General features: G+C 41.7%; 1 protein-coding gene across 2 annotated transcripts; it reads left to right on the plus strand.

The window, feature by feature from the left end:
- Nucleotides 1-3,348: 3,348 nt before the first annotated feature.
- zdhhc3a (zDHHC palmitoyltransferase 3a) lies at nt 3,349-25,577 on the plus strand. Of its 2 annotated transcripts, none has more exons than XM_075464687.1 (7): nt 3,349-3,427; nt 6,495-6,897; nt 7,080-7,204; nt 14,696-14,792; nt 14,930-15,011; nt 16,016-16,146; nt 23,246-25,577. In XM_075464687.1, the coding sequence occupies exons 2-7, from the start codon at nt 6,568-6,570 to the stop codon at nt 23,450-23,452; spliced, it is 972 nt and encodes a 323-aa protein (XP_075320802.1). In that variant the 5' UTR covers nt 3,349-3,427; nt 6,495-6,567; the 3' UTR covers nt 23,453-25,577. The 2 variants fall into 2 exon arrangements, with proteins under 2 accessions (XP_075320802.1, XP_075320803.1); XM_075464688.1 differs by lacking the exon at nt 23,246-25,577 and adding an exon at nt 18,657-21,117.
- Nucleotides 25,578-27,467: the final 1,890 nt, after the last annotated feature.

A 27,467-nucleotide genomic window follows, 5' to 3' on the forward strand; every position in this document is an offset into this window, starting at 1 on the left:
CTGGAATGCCTTTGAATGACCCCAGCTGGTCGAGGCGGATGGCCACCCTTCCTGAGTCTGGTTCTGCCAGAGGTTTCTTCCTGTTAAAAGGGAGTCGTTTCTCTCCACAGTCGCCTCAGGCACGCTCAGGCCGGGAGATTGGACCGAAAAACAAAAAGTTTTCAGTGCAATCTGTTGGTTTTCTTAGCTAGGAAATTGTTTTTGAATTGGCTCTATATGAACGAATTGGATTGTTTTATGAATTATGATTATTATTAATTAATTGAATTCCAATTGGCTTGAATTGGACTTACTATCTAAGTGCCTTGAGATGACATTTGTTGTATTTGGCGCTATATAAATAAAAATGAATTGAATTGAATTGAATGTGAACATTACATGTGGACATACAGTTCCCAACCAAGAAATTTAGTGAAAAAACGGTGGATTTCATGTTTTGCATGCAAATACCTGTAAAACATAAAAGTCTATGCAGTTTTTGTAATGTCAACAATAGGCAGTATTTTGAAACCTGGTGAACTTTGATTGACTGCATGTACCTTGTGAAGTGAACAAGTGTTATTCTTTGACAGAATAATTTCATTTTGAGTCAGATTTCCAGTGTTTTGGTAAAAAATGTGTGCAGAGAAAGATGTGTTCTATTTTGAAATGAAGAGTTATTATATTTTTAACAAAATGTGTTTTTGAGAAGAAAATTATCCATTTGGCCAATTGTGTTTTGTAGGTGTGAGTCTGTGTTAAGAGTTTAGAAAAAGTATCTGAAGTATGGGTAAGCGCTTGTTATCGATTGAAAAAAACTGTAACTTATTAAACACGTGCAGGTTGTTTCCGTGTCGTATGAGGAAACATTTCAGCCGTGACAACATGACAAGGGGCGTAGCTACCAACCACCAAACACCTCCATCAGATGTGTTCCTATTGAACCCAGAACAGACACAGCCTCGGAGAAGGAGCAGAAATGGTTATAAGGAACTGAATGTTCCTGTATAGCCGCTTTCGGACAGAGTAGTTATAAGAACGCAGTTATCAGAACTGTCCTACTCGAATTTCGTTCCAATAACTGTCCTTCCCCAGCGGAACTGTTTCAGTCTGCATTCGCACATGAGTCGGGACCAGGTCGGGACTGATGCGCCGCGCGCAGCCGTCTGCGTCAGTGACGTGTTACGTTAGCCGTTTAGCGCCACATTCAACAGCAAAACAAAACTAAACAAAACCCGGTAAAAGTAAGGAGAGAAGAAGAAAACACCACAAAGAAGCTAACATGGAGAGCGGGGAGGCCACCGTGTTCATGGTCTGCATGATGGTGATATTAATCATGGACGATCACATCAGGCGTCTAACATGGAGGCTGGAAGAGCTCACAGAGAGAGTCAGGATCGAGCGCAGGCGATACTTCTTCGTTTCATGAAGGAAGAAAGGAGAGCAGAGCGCTGCAGATGTGGGAGAGAAATGTCATGACATGGCCTAATTACATCGTGTGCTTAGTTGACTGGTTCATATGAATATTGTTGATAGTTAGAATGAGCTTGTTTATGATAATGGCAAAAGCCAGGCGCCTGAGGAAGATTGGGGCTTAGCCACGTATGCATTGTGTGATCCAGGAACAGTATAAAGGGTTGTCACAAAATGAGGTCGGTGGAGATTTTTGGACATTCTGTATGCACATTTGCTGTGACGGCTTGTTCAAATAAACTTCCCCAATGAAAGGCTGACCGACGCGGATTCGACTCCTTTTCTCCACTACACAGACAAAGGAGACAACGTGTAAGTTTAATTTATTAAACACCCGCCGGTTCTGTCTGTGTGGTATGATGAAACATTTCAGCCGTGATAGCATGCCATGGGGCGTAGCTACCGACCACCAAACACCTACGTCAGATGCGTTCTATAGAACCATGAAAAGACCCGACCTCGGAGAAGGAGCTGAAATGGTTTTAGGAACTAAGGGAGATAGCCCCGAGTTCCTGTATGTCCGAACACGGGAGAAAACGGCCCCGCGGATTAAAAGGTTATTAGAACTGCCAATGGTTCCTACAGTCCGAAAGCGGCTTATGTGCGAATGTGGGAGAAAACGGCCCCGTTCCTGAAAAGGTTATAGGTTATTCCTCAGTGCGAATGTGGCTAATGTTTAGAGTCAGAATGTTCTCTGTCCAGGCGATGACGAAGATGTTGCAGCAGTCTCGGCAAGACAGAGATTGGGTTTGGGCCACATACGCACAGAATGATATCAGGAAGTATAGGAGGATCTCACAGGCTGTTGTCGTTGGGATTGCTGTGTATGCTGCCATGTAATGCCATGTTTCTATGTTGTTCTGTTTCTATGTTGTTCCTGTTCATAAATTCCCCCATTAGAGGCTGCAAAGGTGAGTCCGACCACTCTTTTCTCCACAACATCACAAACAATATAAGGAGGTGGGTAATGAAATTACTGGGAAAAAAAGTGGGACACAAAAACTGCAAAACATTATCATGATATGTTACGGTCATATTAAAGCTGCAGTCTGCAGGATTTGTTGTTGTCATACGTAAAGTCCTAATTTTTGGCATTTTAAGAGTTTACATGATCTATCCGAACGCTTGAAGTTGAAAACGGTAACCTCCGTAGTCGCAAAATGCAAGAAATGCTTATTTTTTAACCGAAAAATCAAAAGTTATTCAACTTCCTGTCCCGCCACATCAAAACACATGAGAACTCGTGCACGTCTACGTGCACGCCAAATGCGCGTACACGACTCCTCATTCATCAAATCACCTGTCATTTGCGATCATGGAAGACACAGTAAGTAGACTAGCCCGTAATGAAGTTCAATTGTCTAGATAAATAAGCGTGGGGACGAGCCTACCTTGTATCGCGCGTGCACAATCGGTGATTGACAGGCAGCAGAGCCCAGCTCGTAACCTGATTGGTTACCTTTTACCAGTCCGGTCTGCAATTTTGTAAACAAACCTGCTGGCTTTGGAGGGACCTAGCGGGACATATAGGGGACCTAGAGAACTAATTTTTTTTTTGTATTGAGGTATTTAATGTACTACTTTCAGAATCCCCGGACAGTTCCAGGCATTATGCTTGAAAAAGAGTTGCAGACTGCAGCTTTAAAGAAGCATAGTAGTTGATGTTAAAGACCCTGAGGACTCAAATACCTTCTCTTTAAAACAGTTTAAACATTTCAGCCAACTCGTGGAAAATCCGGTACGAGGTGAAATGCTGCTCAGACTAATTTAGTAACTTGTTCAAGTTACCAGAAATGAAAGACACCACGAGAAAAAAAATGATTTTAAAACAAACAAAAAAACGTTGTGCTTTTCCTATTGGCCGTGTTCTTTACGTCATTACGTGGTGTTTGTGGAGGGGCGGGGCAGGCTCAGATGTAGTGGAAGGGGGACAGAAGCAGCGAGAGACGGTGAGCAAGGGACACTTATCTTACAGGTGAGATTCAGAGGGGTACATTGACAATCAATCTGAACTGAAGACAAGTAAACACTCTCTGGCGTGTACGGCTTTACAGCTGAAGATACAGACATGAACAGAAATAAGCCGACGGGTTGCTGCAGATGCTCCCATGTTAGCTTAAAAGCTAGCTAAAATGGACTGGCGTTTGAATCGATTGGTGGAGTCAGTGAGCTTTTCCAGAACGATACAAGCAAATAAATGACAATAGAAACTGTCCTTGCCTTTGGCGTGTTTACTTAATATTACCTGTCACCGTGGTATGACTTTACCCGGTTAAAAATAAGATTGTTAGCTTGTTTACCGAGCAAAGATGCAGAAACATCCACGCTCATCGAAACAAGCTCGGGATCGTTGACCCAGTTTTCTGCTTGACAAATCAATGAAGCCCAGCTTTGAAATCTGACACCAACGATAGTGTTTTTGTATAATGTCTTGATTAATTAGTAGTCATTGCGAGTTGCTGCTTATGAAAGAATATTACTCTTGCTGGGTTAAAATAGCGTTAGCACCTAAGTATCAGTGAGCTGCAGCTGTGATGTTGTGATGGTGCAGCTCCAGGTGGTGCAGCTCTGTGATGCTCCAGTTGGAGCAGCCCCAGGTGGTGCAGCTCCAGGTGGTGCAGCTCTGTGATGCTCCAGTTGGAGCAGCCCCAGGTGGTGCAGCTCCAGGTGGTGCAGCTCTGTGATGCTCCAGGTGGGGCAGCCCCAGGTGTTGCAGCTCCAGGTGGTGCAGCTCTGTGATGCTCCAGGTGGGGCAGCCCCAGGTGTTGCAGCTCCAGGTGGCATCTCTATGATGCTCCAGGTGTTGCAGCTCCAGGTGGGGTTGACCTCTGCCGTGACAAAGCTTTCATAGATCAACCATCTGCTTTGTTTTCCTGCGTTTTCTGTGCAGAAAGCTGAATTGAGGGAAGACTTCCCAAAGATTTGTCAAACTCACATTGGTCACCATTCTCTGACGGTTGCTTTTATCGGTTAAAAGAGAACAGAAAAGCACTGTGGGTGTATCAGACACACAGTTTACCTGTGTGAGGGATGCTGGAGATTTATGCTCAGTGCACGGCAGGAAACTTCTGTACGTTCTTGATTTAAGAACTGATGCACTCCAAGTTAATTGTTGACTGGGAAGTTTGATGTTTAGAGCTGGGGATATTGTTCAGTTGGTTATTTTGGCTGAATGTACAATCCTAGTTCCAAACAGGTTGGCACATGTGTAAAATGTCAATTAAAGAAAATAATACATCGCTTTGTAAATCTCATAAACCAATATTTTATTCACAGTAAAACATACAAAGTATTGAAAAGGAGATGAGACATTTTACTCTTTCATGGCAAATATTAGCTCATCTTGAATTTGAAGGTAGCAACAAATCTCAAGAAAAGTTGGGAGGGGTTATGTTTACCATTGTGTACCATCCCCTCTTCTTCTAACAATAATCCGTAAACATCTGGGAACTTCGGTGACAATCTGGACTTCTGGCGGGACAGTCCCAGATTTCACTATGATGTAAAGCTGTTGGAATGGATTCAGTTTGTGGTTTAGCATTGTCTTACTGAAATATGCAAGGCCTTCCCTGAAGGAGAAACCATCTGGATGGAAGCATTTGTTGCTGTTAAAAACCTGCTTATAGCTCTCAGCTTTTGATGGTGCCTTAAAGTGATGGTTCGGAGTAGATTCACCCTAGGGTCATTTGAACCATGACATCCAACCAAGTAGCCCACCCGAAGTTTTTCCGATATTGGCTGAATATCAGCCGAGTTACTGAGTTATCCCGAATAGCTTAGTACAAGCGCTAATGGACCCTGGCAGTATCTCCAAAATTACCACACTAAAATCACATGCCATGACACCAAACTTCTACAGTAGTACAAATATGGTCTGTACTCACAAAACGATGCATTTGGAAGTTTGTACATAGTCCAGGAGTTTATTATTATCAACACAAGCCTAATAGCTTCTCTGCTGCTAAAGCTGCGTCAACGTCACTTCCTTGATCTGGGAGCTTCAATGTAAGATGAGGGTTGATGTACTACTGTAGACAACAAAGTATATGCTATATTCTACATGAATTTTTATGAATTTTTATGTTGTAGAGTTGTGAATTTATTTTATCAATGGAGAAATTGAGCAGCCTTGCTTTGTTGTCTACAGTAGTAGACAACAAAGAACATCACATCTAAAGACATCACAACATGTCTTTAGATTGTTGAAATCCTCTGTGATATTTTGTCCTGCAGGTGGAATATTCAGCATCTTTGCAGTCTTAGTCAGTAGCACCGTGTTTCTCCAGCTGTTTCTTTTTAGCGCCACTTACTTTCCCACCCTGTCGTTGCCACTGCAGTGAAATGTCTCAATTTTGATATTGCCAATGAAATATTGCTTTATGAGATTTCTTAAATCACTGCATTATGTTTTTGAATATATTCTAAACAGCATCTCAACTTTTTTGGAATTGAGGTTGTAAAAGAATTCCTTGATCCGAGACAACAAAATATCAAGGCTCACTTATGTATTCTGTTTTCATGCCATCACAAAGCTTTAGAATAGCATTAAAAAGACTGAATATTCTACATAAACAAATAAGAACAATTATTTCATTATGTGTACATTGATAGCTGCTTGTAATTGATCATCATCTTTTTAAATCACAAATGGATTAAGATCAGCTGTAATAGAATGAGAAAAATGAACATGTTTGTGATATTTCTTTCTTTTTTTTTATTTAGTTTTTCCTCGATAATATATATGTTGCAGTCATGTTTGTTTGATTTTTGGGGATTAATAGTATGATTCCATTCAATTTCTTTCCTTTGGCATGCCATGGTTCCAGATTTGAAGCCAGAATGTCCAAGCCCAGACATTCCCAGGGACATGCGACAAGGAATACAGTACTTTCTCCCAGCTGAGAAACTGAAACTTTGATAATTAGATGTTGGGAGCTCGTGCCCTGCTCTCCATGTCCACATCTTATTTGAAATCTACTCAGCTCTTCTGGAGAACCAAACCTGTGACTTGTGCTTAACCTATGACAATCATCTCCCCCCAGCATGTGATGACTGAGGCCTGACGGTGTAGGGGGTCCGGTGACTGGAACAGCAGGCAGCCAGCTTCGATGAAGGATGAAGAGCCCGGTGCACAGATGCAGGGATGTGGAGCATGGGCGTGGGCATGCCGGGTCCAACTGCCTTCAGGCTGAACAACGCATCCCTATCTCCAAAGACGTCATCACTTCCTCTTCTGCCTCAGCCATGTGGTTCATCAGGGACACCTGTGGCATCGTGTGCGCTGTCATCACATGGCTGCTGGTGTTCTATGCTGAGTTTGTAGTGCTGTTTGTAATGCTGCTGCCCTCCAAGAATCTGATGTACAGCATTGTGAACGGGACTCTGTTCAACACTCTAGCCTTTCTTGCCCTTGCCTCACACCTCAGGGCCATGTGCACTGACCCTGTAAGTGAGGCTTGCTCTGTGGTGTACATCCACACAAATTTAATTTAATCCGCTTTAATTTTTATTGCCTCGCAGATATATTTACTGTCTTTAGCTATCATAAAGTTATGCCTATGTATTACATTTTGTGATTAATGACCTGCTTATGCTGCTAAAGTCCAATGATATCTGTTTCCTGCTAGGGGGCAGTACCAAAAGGGAATGCTACTAAGGAATACATAGAAAGCCTTCAACTGAAACCAGGTCAGGTGGTCTACAAATGTCCCAAGTGCTGTAGCATCAAACCTGACCGAGCACACCACTGCAGGTAGGACAAAAAGGACATTGCTCTCTCACTGCAGTATTTGGCCTTCACAAGGTCAATGATGCGTTTTTATGGCATGGAATGAGACTGTTTTAGCTAATTTTAACTCTGGAAAATAAATAGATTTAGCACTGGCTCCCTTCCATTTCCTATTCTGTTGTGCATCTTTTTGTTAAAGGTGGGGTAGGGGATCTTTTTCTGGAGCATTTTTTTACATATTGCTTGAAATACTCTTCACACCCCCATTGCAACCAATTAATTAAAAGTTTTGACACAAATATGAAAAGTTTTAGTGGCCTCTAGAACGTACAATCTAGGAAAAACAGTATCCAATCATTGTGAACGGCTCACAATGATTGGATTCTGATGCGTCTATCAAACTGCAATCTGCTCCTCCCTCCCCCTCCTTCCCCCTGTGCGCGTACCCTGCTCCGTAAAAGAATTACGCGTCCAGAAGCTTGGCAGGAAGCTAAACTAGAGCCAGCTTGGCTAGCACCTAGCATTATTAAACATAAAGTTATCATATACTAAATACTAAATACTAAATACGGCAACGATCGATGCTTGCTGTCAGAACAGCGCTCGTGCACCTTTGTGCTCGTGCACGTTCATGTACTCTAGAGGCGTGGCTTCGGGGGGAAAGTGAAGAAAAGGGTTGGGACTTTTTACCTGTGTATTTTCAAAATGCAGCTTCGCTGGACTCAAAATCCAGGATCTCCTACCCTACCTTTAAGTTGGTGCAGTGCTATTTTGAACAAATTCATTTAACTTGAATTCAGTTGTATTCATATTGGAACCTATTCACAAAAGCATTGTCAACACACATTAAAAATGGCGTCAAATTAATTGTAATTTAGTTATAATCCATCTATGACAAATTCTTTTAATGCCAATTCATAAAAAAGTTGCCTCGTTAAAGAAACCATCAGATCACATCAAATCTTGTCTTTGATTCAGTCTCCCATCCTGAACATGCATGAAGAAACAGTGGAGAGAAAAAAGTAATTTTAACTGGAAGAAACCTTCAGCAGAAGCAGATTCAGAAAGGAAGTCCATCTGCCTCCAACGGTTCGGGTTTAAGATGTCAGGAACAAGAACCATAACACCAGGCCAGGGATACCTGCTGAGAAAGAAGCAAGAGAAACACAAGTTTATGACAACCGTGATTACAGATAGAGAGTGATCGAGAAGTGCTTAGTACATCATGGGTGGTCCTCCGGCAGTCTAGCTTACGACAGCATAGCAAAAGGTCACCCAAGCCAGCCCTAAACATAAGATGGATGAAAAACGATAGTTTTAAGCCTAATCTTGATGCCAGAGGTTGTCTGCCCCCCGAAACCCCAAATGGGAGCTGAGAGAAACCTGATAATTGAAGGCTCTGCCTCCCATTCCACTTTTAGAAAGTTTGGGAACCACAAGTCAGTTTGAGGTCTGAGAATGAAGTGGAAGTGTTTTTAATGCAGGTACACCCATTCTTAAAGCATCACTGACTTTCTTTCCCTCTGTCAGAAGCAGCTGGGTCACCCTGAATGTGTTGGTTGTAAACCTATAATTGCTCCCCAGGATGGCCCTTGAGAGATGACATTTGGTTATCATATAGCCTGTGGTGCACCATGATTTCTTATAAACATGACTTTATGAGAAAAATAGTAAATTATTACTAGACAGCTGGCCAGAGACTGGCTGGCTGTGATTTGGCCACAAATCACACTAAAATGCCACAGGATCCCACATCTCAAAATAAAACAAAATGCTCACAGGATCCCCACAATTTTAAAGTAAGTGCTCACAGGATCCCACTATACAAAATACAGTGCCCACAGGATCCCACAAATCTGCAACTTTAGACCGGAAAAGCTCTTGTTCAATTTCAGCAGCAGCTGATTTTTGAAGTTTTTTGCTGTAAGTCTTGCTCTCTTTACTGTGAAGAGCAACCCGGCTGAACAAAAAAGCCTCTCACAGGCAGCTGAGGCTGGAAGACCTGTGTTGAGTTTCAGAGACAGCTTCTTAATGTTTGGGAAGGAGTTCAGCAGGTCCATGCTCTCCGACACACAGGCAAGGTACCCCTCCAATTCCCCAGAACCCTCTGACCTGCGGCACTTCATTGTGATCACTAAAGCAGGTTTTTAAAATGTGAGGCGAGCTAGCTATTCCTTCGTCTGCTTCGCTTGATCAGGGTGGAAAATAATAATATCATGAAGGCACATTGTGCTTACATGGGAAGCACAAAAAAACAATAGATAAACCATTTGGGATGTAAGAGAGAAAAACACATGCGCTAACTTACCACCACATGCTTTCGTAAGTTTGAAGTCGATGTTCTGAAAGCCGAAAGCTCCGTTTTGGCTGGCAGGCACATCTTGCACTGCATAATCACATTATTGCCTTTCGTGCGTTTGAAAAAGAAAAAAATTTCTAAATTTGGCCACGGGTTTTTCTGGCTTTCGTCTCCTCCAGAATGTGTATCCTCTTCGTCTTCGGACCTTTCCTCCTCCAAAGTCTCCACGTCTAGGTTGGCAACAGCCATCTTCAAAAAGCGCAGGTAGCCTACTAGATCCACCACACCAGATTATTTAACAATGGAAAGGGCGCGCGCAAGGCAAGGCCACGCAAATGACTTTCAGTTCCGGGACAGCTGTTTAAATTTCCGCCCGCATTTAATTTTTCACCATCAATATTTGTTTTATTCAGTAACGTGAGGGGTTTCAAATGTAGCGAAGTAAAAGTACTTGGGTCAAAATGTACTCGAGTAAAAGTAAAAATTACACATTTCAAAAACTACTATGAAAATGACAAATTACTCATAAAAAGTACTCAATTACAGTAACGTGAGTAAATGTAATTTGTTACTTTCCACCCCTGATCTTCACTATACGCAAATTAGTTTGTTGCAATTGCTCCTTTCTCATTATTTTCTCTAGGTAATGTCTAAGTTGAAAAAATCTATAAAAATCTTGATTGGTTAAACCAAATCGACTTTTTAGATCCTGGAATTGTCGCAGCGTGCCCCCCTCGTAGAGGTCGCTGTGTTTTATTAACCCTTTATCAGCCCACTGTTTAAATCTGGCATCCATCCTGTTTGGTAAAAATTCTGAGTCATATCCTATCCATCTTATGATCCGGTATGGTTCTTTGGCCTTGTTTTCATTGACTACCCTGTGCCAAATCCTAATTGACATTTTTATCAATGGGTTTGTGTCTTTTAGACAAGTAACCAACCCGCTATCCCCTATAATTGCTTGTAATGGGATATTACTAGATATTTGACATTCTGTGTCTTTATAGGAGGGGTTACAAATGTTAACCAAAATTTTTATGTGCACTGCTTGATATTAATTTTTCATGTTCGGGAGAGAGAGGCCTCCTTTGTCTTTTGCTAATTGAAGAGTCTTATAGCGAATTCTTGGCTTCTTCCCCTGCCAGCTGAATCGTGATATTAATTTGTCAAATTTTTTAAATTTCTCCTTTGGAAGTTCTACTGGTATGTTTTGGAACAGATATAATAATCTAGGTAACACATTCATTTTTATTGCTTCTGTCCTAATCCTAAAAAAGGGACTAGATTCCATCTGGTCAGATCAGATTTCATTTTGGAAATTAGGGGGTCATAGTTCTCTGAGATAATTGTTTTCAGGTGTTTAGGAGTATTCACACTTAAATATTTAATTATCTTTGATTCCGAAATCACTTTAAATTCCTCTCTGATGGATTGGCTAGGAGAGTAATTACTTGTCAAAATTTGAGATTTGTGGGTGTTTAGTTATAACCTGATAATAAACCGTATTCTCTCAGGGTTATGAGCAAATCTGGAAGGGATGTGGTTGGATGCCCCAAGTATATCAAAACATTATCTGCGAACAGAGAAATTTTGTGTTCTTCTTGAGACACCACGATCCCCCTTATCTTCTCATTCTGTCTTATCCACTGACTCCACTGAAAAATAGCAAATAAGAATGGGGACACAGGACAACCCTGTCCACATCCTCTTTCTAATTCAAAATGGTTTGATAATCCTCCGTTAATCCGAATTTTAGCTGTTGGTTTATAGTATAAAGCTTGTATTGTCCTAACAAAATCATCATGGAACTGGAATCTCTCTAATATCTTAAATAAGAAAGACAATCAACAGAGTCGAAAGCCTTCTCGGTAGGGATGGGAATTGATCAAATTTTTACGATTCCAATTCCAATTTCGATTCTGCTTAACGATTCGGTTCTTTATCGATTCCCTTATCGATTCTCATTTGGGAACAAACCGGTCGATTAGCATCAACTTTGTTTAGTTTAGAAGTAACACGAGTCGTGACCTTACAAACCCAACAACGGTGAGGTCCACCTTGGTCTATCATGGCCTGGGTAACTTAACTCTTCCCTGCTCTGGTGAAAGGAGAAGCTGGAGGTAGATGTGAACTGGGGGTAGTACCACCAGCGTCTGGCTCTGAGCCACTCAGAATCTGCCTCTTGTGATGGTCATCTAAATGTAATGCATGAGAAGGCATTCATTTAACGTTAACCGTTACTAACAGCAGGTTTTACAAGGAGGCAAATGACGCAAACATGATAGGCAGTGTTTGTTAGTTAGTTAGTTAGTTACCTGCAGTGTTAGCCGAGGACATGCTAACGTTGCTGCTGCTTCTGGGTTGAGATTCACCAACGTTAGTCCGGAGCGGATCGAAAACGCGACATTCATTCATAGTTATTGCATGTTGGTAGTATTTCCTCCCTTTGTTGAAATATTCACTTTGCAAGTTGCCCTGTTGTCGTCTTTTTTAGTGAAGTGTAACCAAACTTTTGAGCGTTTGTACCGCGCCATGTTTACTGTTGACTGCTGGCTGCACTGGAATCGATAAGGGAATCAATTGCAAAATTGCCAAACGATTCCAAGGAATTGAAACACGGGGAACCGGTTCTCAACAAGAACTGGTTCTCGATTCCCATCCCTACTTCTCGGCATCTAACCCTAACAGGACAGCCTCTAAGTTATCCTTGTTTCTAAGGTTAATTACATGTAATGTCCTCCTAACATTGTCCTGTGTTTGCCTCTGTCTAATGAAACCTGTTTGGTCCGACTGTATAATGTCTGGAAGTATCATTTCGAAGCGTTTTGCTAGAATTGATGTGAAGAGTTTATAATCCTGGTTCAACAAGCTAATTGGGCGATAATTAGAGCAGTCTGTCCGATCCTCCCTTCTTTCGGTATCACAGTTATAATCGCTTCCCTCCAAGATGGAGGAATTTCTCCTTTCTTAAGAACCCAATTAAATGTTCTGAGCAACAATGGTGATAAAGAGTCTTAAAATAAATAAGATAAAAATATAAAACTCTTATACCATTCCGCTGTAAACCCATCAGAACCTGGAGACCTATTAGGTTTGAGGTAGGGCTGACGGCAAATAATCGATTGGTCGTTGGTCGACCAAAAAAATTACCAGTCGACTAAATTCCATTGGTTGATTGGTCGCAGGAAAAAAAAAAGCCGCGTCTCGTCAAAGGGCTCCCGGGACTTTTAATTTGAAGGGCTTGACAAAGGAAGACGTCAAACAAATCAAAACGGTAATTTCGTGTCACAAGGACAGAACGATCAGTTAGCGCGTAACCCGTCCTGGGGTAACATCCAAGAAGTTCGTTGCGCAGGGCACACTTTGCAGCTGTGCATCAATGCGGCTCTTAAGAAAGATCCCATTTGCCGTGTCATAGCAGCTGCCAGACGTCTTGTTGGACATTTTAAGAAAAGTGCCAAGGCTACAGCGGCTCTCACTGAAAAACAAATACAACAGAACGTTGTTGAACACAAACTCATCCAGGATGTCTCCACGAGATGGAACTCCACTGCATGTTGGAGCGCCTTCTGGAACAGAGGTGGCCGGTCACCGCTGTACTTTCCGACCCCGTTACCACACACAGATCACGGCCGCGCTGTCATCCTCGTGCAGCAACAGGTTTATTTATTTTATTTTGGTGACGTCTTTTCACGTTTATGAGCATGGGCAGCGTGGCAGAGAGATGCATTAACATCTTGTGAAAGCAACTCAGATTAGTCGATTAATCGGAGTAAATGACGACCACTGGTCGACCAACAAAATCCTTGGTCTTGGACAGCCCTAGTTTGAGGTAGAGATTGCCTTTTGGAGTTCTCTTATAGTCACATTGGCCAATAGGACTTTATTCTGGTCTTCTGTAATTGTTGGGAGATTAAGGGAAGCAAGCAGAGATTCAGGTGACTTAATATCTGCTTGCATCCCTTAATCTTACTGGCCATCTGGGCATATAGGTTTTTGTAATCCATCCATCCATCCATGCATCCATTATCTTCCGCTGCTCCGGGGATCGGGTCGCGGGGGCAGCAGCTTGAGCAAAGAGACCCAGACGTCCCTGTCCCCGGCTACTTCTAGGTTTTTGTAATATTTTTCAAAACAACTGTGAATGTCTTGAAACTCATGTTTGGTGTTTGGGTCTTTAATTTTATGTACTACCCTCTCTGCTTGTTGTTTTCTTATTTTGTATGCCAGAATTTTAGCTGATTTACTGCCTACTTCATAATATCTGTTGATGTGTTTTCTAGGGCTGGGCGAGTGAACTCGTTATTATCGCGTTAACTTGTTAATTATTTAACGCCGATAAATGTTTTATTGCGCATTAACGCAGGTTTTATTATTGTAAAAGTCTGTTGAATGCATCACATTCACACAGTTACAGCAAACACCACAAAGCATGGAGTAATAAAATAAAAATAAACTATGAGGTAACATCCCCGTTACAGGTGCTCCTCGGTCTCTGTGTGAAGCTCACGGAGCTACTTCCTGTTTTACTTGTTTCAACATAAAATCACGTATTTCAAAATAAATTAAAAAAAACCTCCTGCATTTACAGCCAAGTTGAATTGTCTTCTCACTGTAGTACTTCCAGTCTAAAATATCACTTCAAGGCAAAACACACAACTGAAGCCAGCAAGTGATTCAAGGAAACAGACAGTGGAGCGAGGCTTCTACATAAAATAAACTAAATTCTAAAGGCTATACACTACTTTTGAATCAATTTTGGGATTTTGCGTATAAAGGCGATTAATTGGATTAAAAATTTTAATCGTTGCCCAGCCCTAGTTTTTTCAAATGAACAGTTATTGGGCTACTCTCACCTGCATAAAATGAACTTACTTTCATTTGTAAGTTTTGGGCCATGCTGCTCCAGCTCAAGCAGAAATGTTCATGGAAATCCACCCGGTACTTTTTTACAGAACTATTGTTTATCTGTTTAGGTGTCTGTTAGAAAAAGCAGTGAAAATGTAGTTGAAGCAAGTGTCAGCATAACCGCTGCCTTCCTGTGTTATCCGTGCCAGGGAAGCAGGATCCATTCACCGGTTCACTAAAGTACTGTTCAGTGTGTGAATATTGACTGTAAGCCTTACTTGATATAAAAAAAGATTTCTTGGAAAATGTTCTCTGAACAGATCCAGAATGAATTGCATTTTGATATGTTCTGTCTCACTGATTTACAGTGTATGCAAAAGGTGCATACGGAAGATGGACCACCACTGTCCATGGGTCAACAACTGTGTAGGGGAGAACAACCAAAAGTACTTTGTTCTTTTCACAGTAAGTTCACTGTAACAGTGAGTCACCTCTAATCCGTCGGGGCTGACTAAAAGCTTTCACACCGTGAGAAACACTGGTGTTGGGTTCCATTGTTCCACAGTGTGTCACCTTTTCTTTCTCCTTTTTTTTTAACTTAGATGTACATTGCACTCGTCTCTCTCCACGCGCTAGTCATGGTGGTCTTCCATTTTCTCTACTGCTTTGAAGATGATTGGACAAGTGAGTGTTGTTCTCTTTTCTTTCAACCTGCATGATGGGGTGACGGCCTACATTTGAAAAGCTACTGTGCCTTTTAAATCTGTCAAATACAACTATGTGATTGAGCTGATGAAGTGCATCTACTCTGATGTAGCCAGTTGGGCAGTCATCATAATTGGCTACCATTGCTTACAAAATGTCTCTGTTCCATCCTGTCCTCGGAGAGATTAATTGTATGGTTAAAATGAGAGAAAAACCTCTCTGTATATTTCAGACTACACACTCCAAAGATCATACGTGCCAGTGAACAGCTCTACCAAAAACTGAATGCTTAAGGTGACCCTTCGCCCGCGGTAACAGCGGCTCACGTGTTGTTAGCACACACTCAGTCCGGATCACCAACACTGTCTTAATGATAATGAATCTATTCTCAAACGTGGCCTTAGAAACCCTGTTGATGTTCTCTTTTGGAAACAATAAGGGAAGGTGAGCACATGTCTAATGCAGTTGTTATTAATCCATGAAATGAATAAATAAATGACAATTTGGTGGTACAATAAATGACGTTATGAGACGTGCTTACCTGCCGTCCTACAGATCATCTTTCCACAGGTAACAGGAAGCACATGAGCGCTTCTTATGAACTGTGCTAAAACTGTAAAGTTTTAAAAATGTCTTCCATTTTTAAAGTCTATTTTATTTGTATGAAAAAAAAAAAAAGACCCACACTCATGTTTAGAGGTATTTTTCTATGCTCCTTGGTGTGGAGCATAGAAAAATACTGCCACTCTAAGAAGACAACTCATTTTAAGTGGTGGGGAACTTAACGGGACACGAGTGCATCTCGTTTGGATTATTTTCTTTGTATCTGAACACATTCTCCTTCCCATTCGAAACCTCCTGATGTACTCCCACCTTGATGTTGACAGGTAGCTGCAGCAGTAGTGTGCACTAGTTTCTTCTGTAGCAGTTCCTCATAAGAACCTCTTCTTGCCCTTTCACTTTCATGTCCCTCCACCCCCCAGAGTGCAGTTCCTTTTCTCCTCCAGCGACAGTCATTCTCCTCATACTCCTGTGCTTTGAAGGCCTCCTCTTCCTCATCTTCACCTCTGTGATGTTCGGCACCCAAGTCCACTCCATCTGTACTGATGAGACCGTAAGTGACCCATTTAGTGACCTTCTGCCCCCCTCCCCTCCTCTTTACTTGTCTCACACTACTTCCTTCCTCTCTTTGGACGTTCTCCCTACTACTTCTGCATTTGTTTTTACAAATAAACCCCTTTGACTTCTAATTCCAGCTGTAAACTGCTTACTTATGTCTCACACTCTTAAGGAAGGAAGGAAGGAATGTGCTACCTCAGCAGCTACTTTGAATCATCCGTGTATATCTTAGGCTTCGTAGTTTTCTGTCTTCAATGGCAGAGGGTGTGATGATGCCTGCTGCAGTCTGTGAAACATGAAAAACAGAATGCGTATCTACAGCCAAGCCGCATTTGATTCAACTTAAGCCCAAACAGCATGCCACCTCTGGTCTTTCGTACACGACAGCAACACGCGGCCGAGGTGCATCGGCCCCAGCCTGAAAGGCATTCCTTAAAAGGGATAATGTTTCACACAGTTCTACCTTTCACAGTTCTACAGTTCTACTGTTGAGTTTATTTTCTGCTGAAAAATACAAAAAATATTCATAGAGATGTTAGGAAGCTTATAAACAGTTATAAACATAAGTCTGTATCAATTTTGAGGAGGTCACAGAGAAAAAGCCATAAAAATGTCAAGCGAGCGTAAAGCAAAATAAGTTCTGCCCCTGGGTGCTGCCAAGATGTTACAGGCACAACCAAACCAAGGCTCACAAGTTTCTTTCCAAAAAAATGATCATCAGTGTCTTCAGTGACGAGCTTCATTGTATTGAGAAAAAAACAAATCTAGAATTTAATGTCAGCAACACGCTAAAAATACTAAAGGTTTAGAGCTTTTTGTTACAACACGCTACATGTTACATCATTTTCCTCTTCGTGATACACAATAGATATTCTGTATCAGATAGATCCAGACTACAGGCAAGTCAGTCTCTCTCTCTCACACACACACACACACACACACACACACACACACACACACACACACACTGTGTGTGTGGAGCTGCTGTTAATTTGGATAATAAACTGGAGTGGTCTGCCAACATAGAAGCAGTGTACAGGAGGGGCCAGAGCCGTCTCTTCTTCCTGAGACGGCTCAGGTCCTTCAAATGTCTGCAGTGATATGATGTGCATGTTTTATCACACTATCACTGAGAGTGCACTGTTCTATGCTGCTGTCTGCTGGGGGAGTTGCACTACAGACAAAAACTGTAGGTGCCTGGACAAACTGGTGAAAAAGGCTGGTTCTGTTGTAGGCAGAAGGCTGGACCCTCTCAGTGCTGTGGTGGAGAAGCGGAAGAGGAGGAAATTGTATTCTCTTTTGGAGAATAATAAACATCCTCTCCACAGCATCCTGCAGGACAGAGGAGCAGCTGCAGTGAGAGGCTGCAGGACTGAGAGCTTCAGGAGGTCCTTTGTTAAAAAGCCTTATGGCTGTGGGAACAGGGACTGCTGAGTTCTTCTCAAATTGATTGATTGATTTTTTTTTTTTTTTTTTTTTTTTTTTTTTTTTTTTATTATTATTATTATTTAGTCATTTATTATTATTAGTAGTAGTAGTATTTTTATTTGAATTGGTATCATTATTGTTGTTGCTAATATACAATCATTGTAAATATTTATAATTTTTTCGAGTTACTTGACTAATTTGAATTTCCCCCATTGGGGGATGAATAAAGTATTTTTCTATTCAATTTCTAATTGTGTGGAACGAGTCGAAAAGCCAAATGGCACCTTCCCATATTCGCAGGCCACTCGGGCCATTGCAGACGCAGGCTTTTGCACCTTTTTCTCAGAACATCCAGAAATGTCTTTTCTTACCTTTGACGCGTAGAGCCTGATGTTTAAAACGTCCACAGAGGTCCACAGTGGACAGACAAAGCCTTCGGGTTGCCTCTGTCACACCCAGTCCTGGCACCCTCACCTGTATATACTTTCATGTTTCCCCAACATCTACAGGTGTGTTGCTGGCAGCAAAGCCCAAATAAGTACAATTAAGTTTGTCACTGATGACACCGTAAATAATTTTATTTCTACTTCAGCAAAAGTTCAGACGAATGAACACATTCCAGACGTCCATTTTGGTTGAACTTTTCTGAATATGGTCGTGTGTACTTTCAAATTAGATTTACACGTCTGTACCAGTGGAGGGACGCATCACTTTCCTGTCAAGTTCGGCCTACTCTGCCGGTCTGCTTGTGAAGCGAAATTCAGCAAACTCCTTTTTCTGCCTTTGAGCTTCTTTTTGTCTGCAACTCTAGGACAGAGGTATGGAAAAGCTTTGACCATGTCACCATGAAGACAAGGACTTTGATATTTTTAGCCATGTGTGGTGCATAGAGGGAAAGGCAACAGAACAAAAGCAGCGACGTTCCCCCTCCAAAGAGAGCACTCGCAGCCTGAAATATTTGCCTCAATGATCATTTTTCATTCAGGAAAAAATGTCAAATATTTAGAATTTGGTTTGTGATTACTCGATGAGTCACAAAAGCACACCAACTGAAGTGTGGTTGTCTTTTGTTTTCAGGGGATAGAGCAGTTGAAAAAGGAAGAGAGAAGATGGGCAAAAAAAACTAAGTGGATGAACATGAGGGCGGTATTTGGACACCCTTTCTCCTTATTGTGGTTTAGCCCCTTCTCCACCCCCGACCATGGGAAGGCTGAGACCTACCAGTATGTGGTGTGAGGGGCTCAGCACAGGGAAAGAAGCGACCAGTCAAAACCAAAGTGGAAGGCCAGACCAGCCCCACTGAGTTCAGCTATGGCAGCCCATTTGCCCCCACTGCTCGACGCGAATTAAACTGCATATCCCTCACTAGCCATGGACGGCTTTTTATGTGTTTCTTTTGTGTTGCCAATGAAGTGCGCTATATGTTTGTGTTGCCTTTGGCGACTCGAGTTGCAGAGAAAAAGAAATGCTGTCGGTGTGTGAGTCCTGTTTGCCAACACTGTGATTATTCTGTTTTTCTGACCTTTCTTTCTGTTGTACCAGAAACCTTCTCTTTTCTTGCTCTGTGGTTCCTCTTGCTTTTCCTTAAATGGTTCAGCCAAAAAGGAAAAACATTTCATCACTTATTCTTCATGGTGTCAGGCCGTGGAGATAGTTTGTTAGTATTAGCCAGCTAATATACTTGAAGAAAAAAAGGTCATTATTAAACGGATAATATTTAGTCATAAAGTGATAAATGGCCTTCTGATTGGTGAGGAAAGTTTTCAGTAACAGGCCAGAGAAGGCAGGTGCAATCCATGCTCAGAGTGACTCTTTTAAATGGTGCCAAATGCAGCAGACCAACAAAGCCATCGGTGTGGTGGAGTTTTAGGGCTTAGATTTGATTAACCATGAATGGACTAAATATGATCAAATCAGTAGTGCAGTTTTTACATTTGATCATGATCTTGTCACCTTTTCTTCACTGATCGGGATCTCTCCCCTGTGGTCACTTTCAGTTTTTCCTCGTTTCCGGTTCAGGTTTGAAGCTAGTATGGTGCTCCGTCCGTATTGGTCAGTAACTTTTAGGTGGATGGCAGAATGGACCAAGAAGTGCAATAAACAGTAACGTGTAATTGATCTGAGAATTAGAGGCACAGTTTTGCTGCTGCTGCTCAGGGTGAGGCACTCTTAGACAGACTCAAAGTGAAATTACAGCTACATCAGCTGCTCTCAGGATGGTAGTGGATAACTAACACAGGTAATGATCCAAGACAAATTCTGAGGCTCTTACACTGTCATGTCATTGCTAGTATTTGTTAAAATAGTGGTCGGCAGGGGACAAGATTTGAGGTTTAAGTAGTACATATAGTGTGGATCTACCAGTCGAACTAAACGGAATCAACAGGACGTTGCTTTAAATTTCTGGCCACATCAGATTGGAAAAGCTCCAAACTGAAACTTAATTTAGCAGAAGAACTGAAAAAAAAAAAACCAACAGTCAAAGAGAAACTGATCCCTGACAGAAAAGTAAGCACATCAAAATCAAATGTAACTTTTAACTTCTGCTTTTTAGCACCTTTTCCCCCGTTTATTAGCGTAATATGTGCAGTTATTTGGAGATTTTATCACGTGACAAACTTAATCTACTGGAGTTTTGGTCTGTCACGGCTTTGATGCTGTTTATTATTTACCAAACGTTCTGTTTTCTTTAAACTTGACTTTCAGCTTGTTCCCATTTCCACTTTAATTCTTTCCTCTGTACTATTGCTTTGTTTCCCCTCAGATCATCCTTCTGATAAAACAACATGAAAGTACAAAAAGTCTCACTGCTGTCTTTTCGTGTCTTTGAAATGAAAGTAATCGCTGCTTGTTGCCCAAATCTGGCACATTTCCCCAAATTCCCTGATTATAACATGCTCGAGACAAACAAAGCTGCTGTGAGGGGCAGAGATTTCTTATGAAACCTGTTTGTTCAAATGTTGTTGACTGCCAACATATTTTCCTTCTCCTAAAGAAAGCTTTATCCAGCAGCCTCCCACCATTGAATCAACTCTTTAGCTCGAAGCCCATGTGGTGTTTCGGTGTTGTGAGCGTATGCCAAATTCAATAAAACCCCACAATTTTCGGATTATTTGGAAGAACTTTGATATGAAATTCCTCTGGCTTGGATTTAAGACGGTCTTTGCTGCAGGCCACGAGTTTAACCCTGTGTGGAGTCGATAGGAAAGCTCAGTATAGAAACCTCTCCAGCAGGTGGGCTGCATTTCTGCTCCACTCCAGAAGTATTAACTTTGAGCAGTATGTCAGTGTGTACACAAATACTACCAGAAAAAAAAGATGCACTTTGTTTTGATCATCTTGGGGTAAAGCGCTCTTCTTTCCTTTGTGTCCGTGTTGTATTGTTTCTGTCTGAATGCATGGAGGTTCAGTTTGCCATTCATGTGAAAACACAGCAAATATCCAGATGTTTGTGGTGAGTGATGATGGGGATTGTCTTTCTTTTTTTTACTGAATATTTCAGCACAGAGAATAAATACTTCTCAGTTGCAATGCAAAACTGTGTTTGCTTGCTTTCTTGTGGGAAGTGCAGTTATTTTGAGTGTTTAGGTGTTAAACCAAATCATTTGACAGAAACGTTCCCTGAATACAGTTCTGTGCTCACATGACCCTTACCCCCTGTATTTTCTTTTCATCCTTGACTTCCATTCCTCTCCCACGTTGTCTGTAATCTGCCTCTTTCCTATGCAGTGTCCTGTCCACACTCATGCATTCTGCTTTGGTTGAAAACTCACTCAGCCAAAAGCTTTCTGAAGCATACAGCTCTTTATAACCTTGACAGAGGTAAGCTTGTAAAAGAGATCACTTTAGCTGCCCCATGAAGCTTACCACATCACCTGCATGCAGGTTTCAGCTGGAAGGCCAAAATATGCTTTCAGTTCTTTTGCTCCCAGTTTTAATTCAACCAAACATTGTGAATGAATGAGTGAGCTCTGAGTGGATGCATGCACCAGTCTTTTATTTTTACACAGCCTTATTTCATTGAAAAGAAAGCTGATTCCAAAAAAACTGTAAGTGATGAAGTATGAGAATACGCTCGCTGTTGGTCTCGTTGTCCATACTGGCCATGAAATGATCCTCCCACAACAATCCTGTAAGTGACTGAGGAACATCCATCATCTTTCCAGTCCTGGCATCAGGCAGAAATGCTTTTCATTTCAGGCTTCAGCCATCTCAGTGAGACGTGTAGAACAAAGCTGCTTTGACCATGACTAAAGCCCCGTTTCCACTATGCAGTCTGGTACGGGTCGGTTCGGAACGGTTCGCTTATTTCAGTGTTTCCACTACCACCAAAGCGCACCGGTAACCTTGGGGTACCGAGCACACAGGACCGGTTCCAGGCTCTGCTCTCCGTTGTTGGTGAGGAGGCTGTGCAGCGGGAGCTCGATGGCGCTGTGCCAAACCAAAAAGTTTTCCAGCTGATCGCCGCAAAAATGGCAGAGTGGTTTCAACCGGACCGCGAACCAGTGTGGCATTAAGCTGAAGAAGCTTGGAGGTGGTTCCAAATTATGGATGTTATTTGTTATTTGCTGTTTACGCTTTGACATGCACTCTGCCCACCCCTGAGGGTCCCCTTTGTACAGTGGGAACGCAAGCTGACCCCAAAGCGAACCGACCCGTACCGGGCTGCATAGTGGAAACAAGGCTTTAAATACTGGATCTCCATCAAGTGTTGGTATTACAGTATTCAATTCAATTCATTTTTATTTATATAGCGCCAAATACAACAAATGTCATCTCAAGGCACTTAGATAGTAAGTCCAATTCAAGCCAATTGGAATTCAATTAATTGTATGCAGAATGGTTGTCCAGTTCTGGAGACTGACTTAACCTGAAGTAGAAAATGCCTTCTGAAGGTCTTCAAATCTTATTATTGTGGCATCATTTCCAAAAAAAACTGCAGCACTCCAACTATTGAAACCTAAATGATATCTTGAGGAGAAAGTTTTTTTGAACAGGAGTCGGTGGAAAGCAGAATCTTGAGGTCCTTTGCTGCATTGTAGCACCTTGCAGTGCACTCTGGGTATGGTAGTTGCTGCTTTGTTGGAAAAAGTGACAGGATGCTCACTCATTTTGGCTGCAGAATGCTGAAGCCTCGTTAAGTTGAGCTGAGTTGGCAGCTTTACTCTGAGGACGGCGATGCTGGTGTGTCAGTTGTTTGGCCAAGTACTGTAATCCGTCTTAATGCCCACTGACTTTTCATCTTCTGCCATCATCAGCTTAAATTACAGAACATGTAGAAACTCCTGATGACAGCACCCATTCATTCTGTGCTAATTAGCAAATGTTTGGTCTGCCATTTTCTCCGTGTATTTTTTTTCTTATATTTTCATGGTCTAGTCAAATTTCCTGGCCAGTATGAACAGGATTAACAAATTCAGCAGCCAGATACTCTCACTTTAATCATATATACAGTAAATATTAAAATCCAAACCCATTCTTTCTATAAAATATTGTTATGACTTAAGATTGATTTAATGTGTGACAAATGAGTCCAAAGGGCTAAACCACCACATGGTCTTGCCATGCCAGCACCATCATCAGCTCTGGGCAGTAGTTAGGATTAATGGCACATGTAGATGCTCTGCACACTCCACCCCAGAGTCTCACTGTTGTGTTCTGTTCAGGGTATCGAGCGCCTGAAGGGAGAGACGGGAAGGTGGGTGAAGGTGCCGTGTTGGGAGGCTTTGCAGATGGCATTTGGAGGCCCCTTCTCTGTGTCCTGGTGCAGCCCTTTCACAGGCGTGAGCTGCAGAAAGGAGCCGACAGACCACATTCCCGTCCCACAGGGGGAGATCATTGAGGAGGATATCATAGAGATACCACTCAACTAATTCAGCACACTGAGGAGTATCTTTAGGCCTTGCAGGGCTTCTCTACGAATGCAAAAATATGTCTTTGAATTTTTGGACCGAGCACTTTTTCAGGGCTTTAATAAATGAGAAAAAAAACACACTTTTTTTTAAGATTAATTTTTTTTTTGTTAATCTAAAAGACTTCTTTCCATTTTTAAACATGTGACCTCATCTTTCTCACCGGTAGCAGCATAGCCATCTGCAATCCTTGCAGACTAACACACAGTAAGGGAATGTAAAGTCATGGTGAAAGAAGAGGCACACTCAGAGAGCATATACTCCATCAAAGCCAGTTAAAAAATATTAATAAGATTGCTATCTAACTTCTTCTTCTCCGTACACCCACCTCTCCATCAAGTTGCATCCAATTTGTTACTTCATCTCACTGCCAAATAGCAACGTCATGCATTTAACCCTCGGTGGAGAGAGGATCTCTTAGCTGTGCTGCCGGCCAAACCTGCAGCGCTCTCTTCAACTCGACTGTCACTGCTTTAGTGAAGAAGTGCAACCAAAGTATGTACAAGAGAGAAGAGGATCGACTTCCCAGCTTATCTCTGAGGTCTCACAGGAGAACACCACTAAACAAGGAGGCCCAGTTAACTTTGAACCACTTTGCTGCCTCTGCTGCCTTTTTGCTCCTGAAGACTTCAACTCACCCGGTGCCTTATTCAAGTGTTCAGAGTGTGGTACTCCTTATTATTCAACTACTTGTTCCATTCACTATGTATTTGGTTGCTACCTTCAATTTTTATTACAATGTTGTTCATGTCGATTGTGTAAATGACTCGGTGTAAAGGCAATATTCTGAAGTGAGCCGCTGGAAAAGGGCTTTGTAACTGGTGAATGGGTGCTGAATTCAAACAAATTGTATAACGTATGGTGTGGGTTCATTTTTTAAATGACAGAAGTATATGGAAATATAAAAAATTTCATCTGTATCTTTCAAACAATTTTTTTAAGACTATGGTGAAAATACTCATCAAGGAAAGAAAAATGTTTGTTTGTTTTAATAAACTTACAGTTTTACATTGCATTAAAAATATATATATGTATGTTGTTTTCAAGGTGCCCAGAACTGATTATTTTAGATTTGGTTAAATATGAAAAAATAAATAAAATTCTCAGTAATAGTTTTACAATTTTTCAAAAATGTTTCGACACCACTCCTGTGTATGTTAAATATGAAACTACGGCCACCTGTCAGGGAGCTTGGCTTTAAAGTAAAGCTAAATCCATCAAGCAGCACTTCAGAATGTCACCGATCAACATTCTGGATCTGACGCAGCTGAACTGAAACTGGACGGCGCTGACTGGTTCCTCCTGTTGCCCTTCATGCACGTCTTAAACTCACGCGTCAACTCATAGGTTCCCATTTTCTATGGTTTCTGGGGTCATTTTTGTTTTTAGAATTTGCAAATAAGTAAAATAACAGAGACCGCACAATAGTTTGACATTAAACATAGGGGCAAACAATCAGAAATAGCACAGTGAAGGGTGAGCAGTCTCAGCACGCGATTTATATTATTTTGCCATGTTTTCTAAGTGTATGCTTGGCGTGGTAAGAGGAATCAGCTATGGATGTCACAAAAGAATGGAGGTTTGTTTTTCAAATTAGGTCACTTTGTTCTTCAAAGTTAAGTTTCTCTAAATCTGCATGATTTGTTAGCAATCTGAGCCACTGATTTATTGATCATTTTTGTTCCGTCTCTCCAGTTAAGTAAAATTGTACTTTTGCCGATGGTTAATGAGGATAAATCGCCTAGAAGTAAAACGGGGGGATTGCTGGATGCTGAGGCTGAGAACCCTGAACAGCGACACCCCCCGACCAGAATGCATGGAAATAATTATGCACATTTTATGAGTGGGGATGTTTATTCTGCGCAAGATCTTAAAACGAATTTTTGTGTTGCAGCACATGGGGGGTGGGGGTGCATACAGTCTGTCAGTTGATGTCCAACTGCTGTCTATTTGGGTCTGATGTCCATTTGTTTGTGGGAACTGCTTTTGTGTGTCATAATGTGTAGTCACCTGATATATTTGTGACAGAATTTTGGGGGGTTAAAGAGCATGATTTTTGTAATAAAGGATCCAGATGTCAATTTAATCTTTTCAGCTTTCTTTCAGCTAATGATGACTGATGACAGGTAATGATGACTGTTAGGTGTGTTGTATTCAAAGTAAACAAGAAAAAAAGAATGGACCAGACTCAGTGAATAATTCCCTATACTATATAGATCAGTGAGCAGTGCTGACCAACATGTCATTGGGGTCTTCAGATGGGAACCTCCTTTCATCAGTATTTTGTCTAGTTGGGCCCACGACACCTCAAGGAGGCTAGACAGTGATCACTGGGTCCCAGAGTCAATCCCCTAATGCCAGCCAACACTGCTCCTCACACCACAACAACCATCTTTTCTTCCACAAGCAGCATTATTATCAGCTACCTCAGCCTCTCACCAACTGCACACCAGTCACGGCGGGGTGGGGATACAAACCCTGGTTCGGGTAGGGGGTACAAATAGAAGAGGTAAAGATAAGTAGGAATGGGATTCAAACCCTGGTTCGGGTAGGGGGTAATGAAAGTATAGAGGGTGCCAGAGGTGTAGGCAGGACAAGACACACCAGCAGATTCAGCAGACAAACTCACCTGAACAGTCCTATAATCACTAAAAATGCCAGCAAAAACAAAGCCATGGGTTTGTAAAATTTCACAGGATACCCATCTAGGCCTGGGAATTTATTGCTGGGCAAAAGATCTACCGCTCTTTTCAGTTCATCTGCAGTGAGTGGTTTATCTAAGTTTTCAACCTGAATTCTGTTGAGTTTTGGAAGGGACACAGGGAGGGACTTGAAAAAGCATGTGGGTTTCTGTCCAGGAGTGTATGATTTTGAATAATATTGTCTAAAACTTTCTCTTTTTACAGTTTCGTCTTGTGTTATTTGACGGGATGCATCTTCTATTGAAGTGATGAGAGATTTTTTTTTTTTAACTGATTAGACTGCGGTTTAGCAGTTTTATTACTAAATTAAAAATGCGGTTGCCAGAGCCCAAGATGATTATGTTCATTGTTTTTATTCAAAAGGCAATTACGGTGAGTTCATATTTGGTTTTGAGGAGTTGTTTGTTAATGGTGTCTGTAGGCGTGTTAGAGGAAAGGGCGTCCGATCTCACCTCCTGTCGTAAAAAACTGTTCTTTTTCAGCCTCTTTTTTTGAGTATGAAATTATTTTACTCAGTCTCAGAGTGTCTCAGAGTGATGCAGAAAAACTAGTCCATGCATTTGTTACTTCAAGATTGGACTACTGTAATTCTTTATTATTGGGCTGTCCCACATATTCTCTGAAAAGCCTTCAGTTGATCCAAAATGCTGCAGCCAGAGTTCTGATGAGAACTAACAGGAGAGATCATATTTCTCCAGTTTTAGCTTCTCTTCATTGGCTCCCTGTTAAATTCAGAATAGAATTTAAGATTCTTCTCCTTACATATAAAGCTCTTAATGACCGAGCTCCATCATATCTTAAAGATCTCATTGTAAGATATTTTCCTAACAGAGCACTTTGTTCCCAAACTGCAGGTTTACTTGAGGTTCCCGGAGTTTCTAAAAGTAGAATAGGAGGCAGAGCCTTCAGTTATCAGGCCCCTCTCTTGTGGAATAAGCTGCCAGTAAATGTCCGGGAAGCAGACACCCTTTCCACTTTTAAGACCAGGCTTAAAACTTTCCTTTTTGATAAAGCTTATAGATAGGGATTAGCCTGATAAACCAGCCTAAATGGATTGTATGTCTAATTTAGTCTGGCTCCGATGAATGGATACAACGGAACATTGTTGATGAGCACAACCCGTTGTCTTTCAAACCGTGTCTGTGCCTATAGGCCAACGCTCTGACCAATCAGCGCAACTGACTGTGACGTACGTAGTAAGCGCGACAGAAAGCTTTGGTGGGAGGGGACTGTATGTAAACAAGTGAAGCAACTTCAGCAAGGCTGAATCAAAC

The sequence above is a fragment of the Odontesthes bonariensis genome, chromosome 5 (assembly GCF_027942865.1).
Source record: "Odontesthes bonariensis isolate fOdoBon6 chromosome 5, fOdoBon6.hap1, whole genome shotgun sequence".
In the NCBI taxonomy this organism is placed as follows: Eukaryota; Metazoa; Chordata; class Actinopteri; order Atheriniformes; family Atherinopsidae; genus Odontesthes; species Odontesthes bonariensis.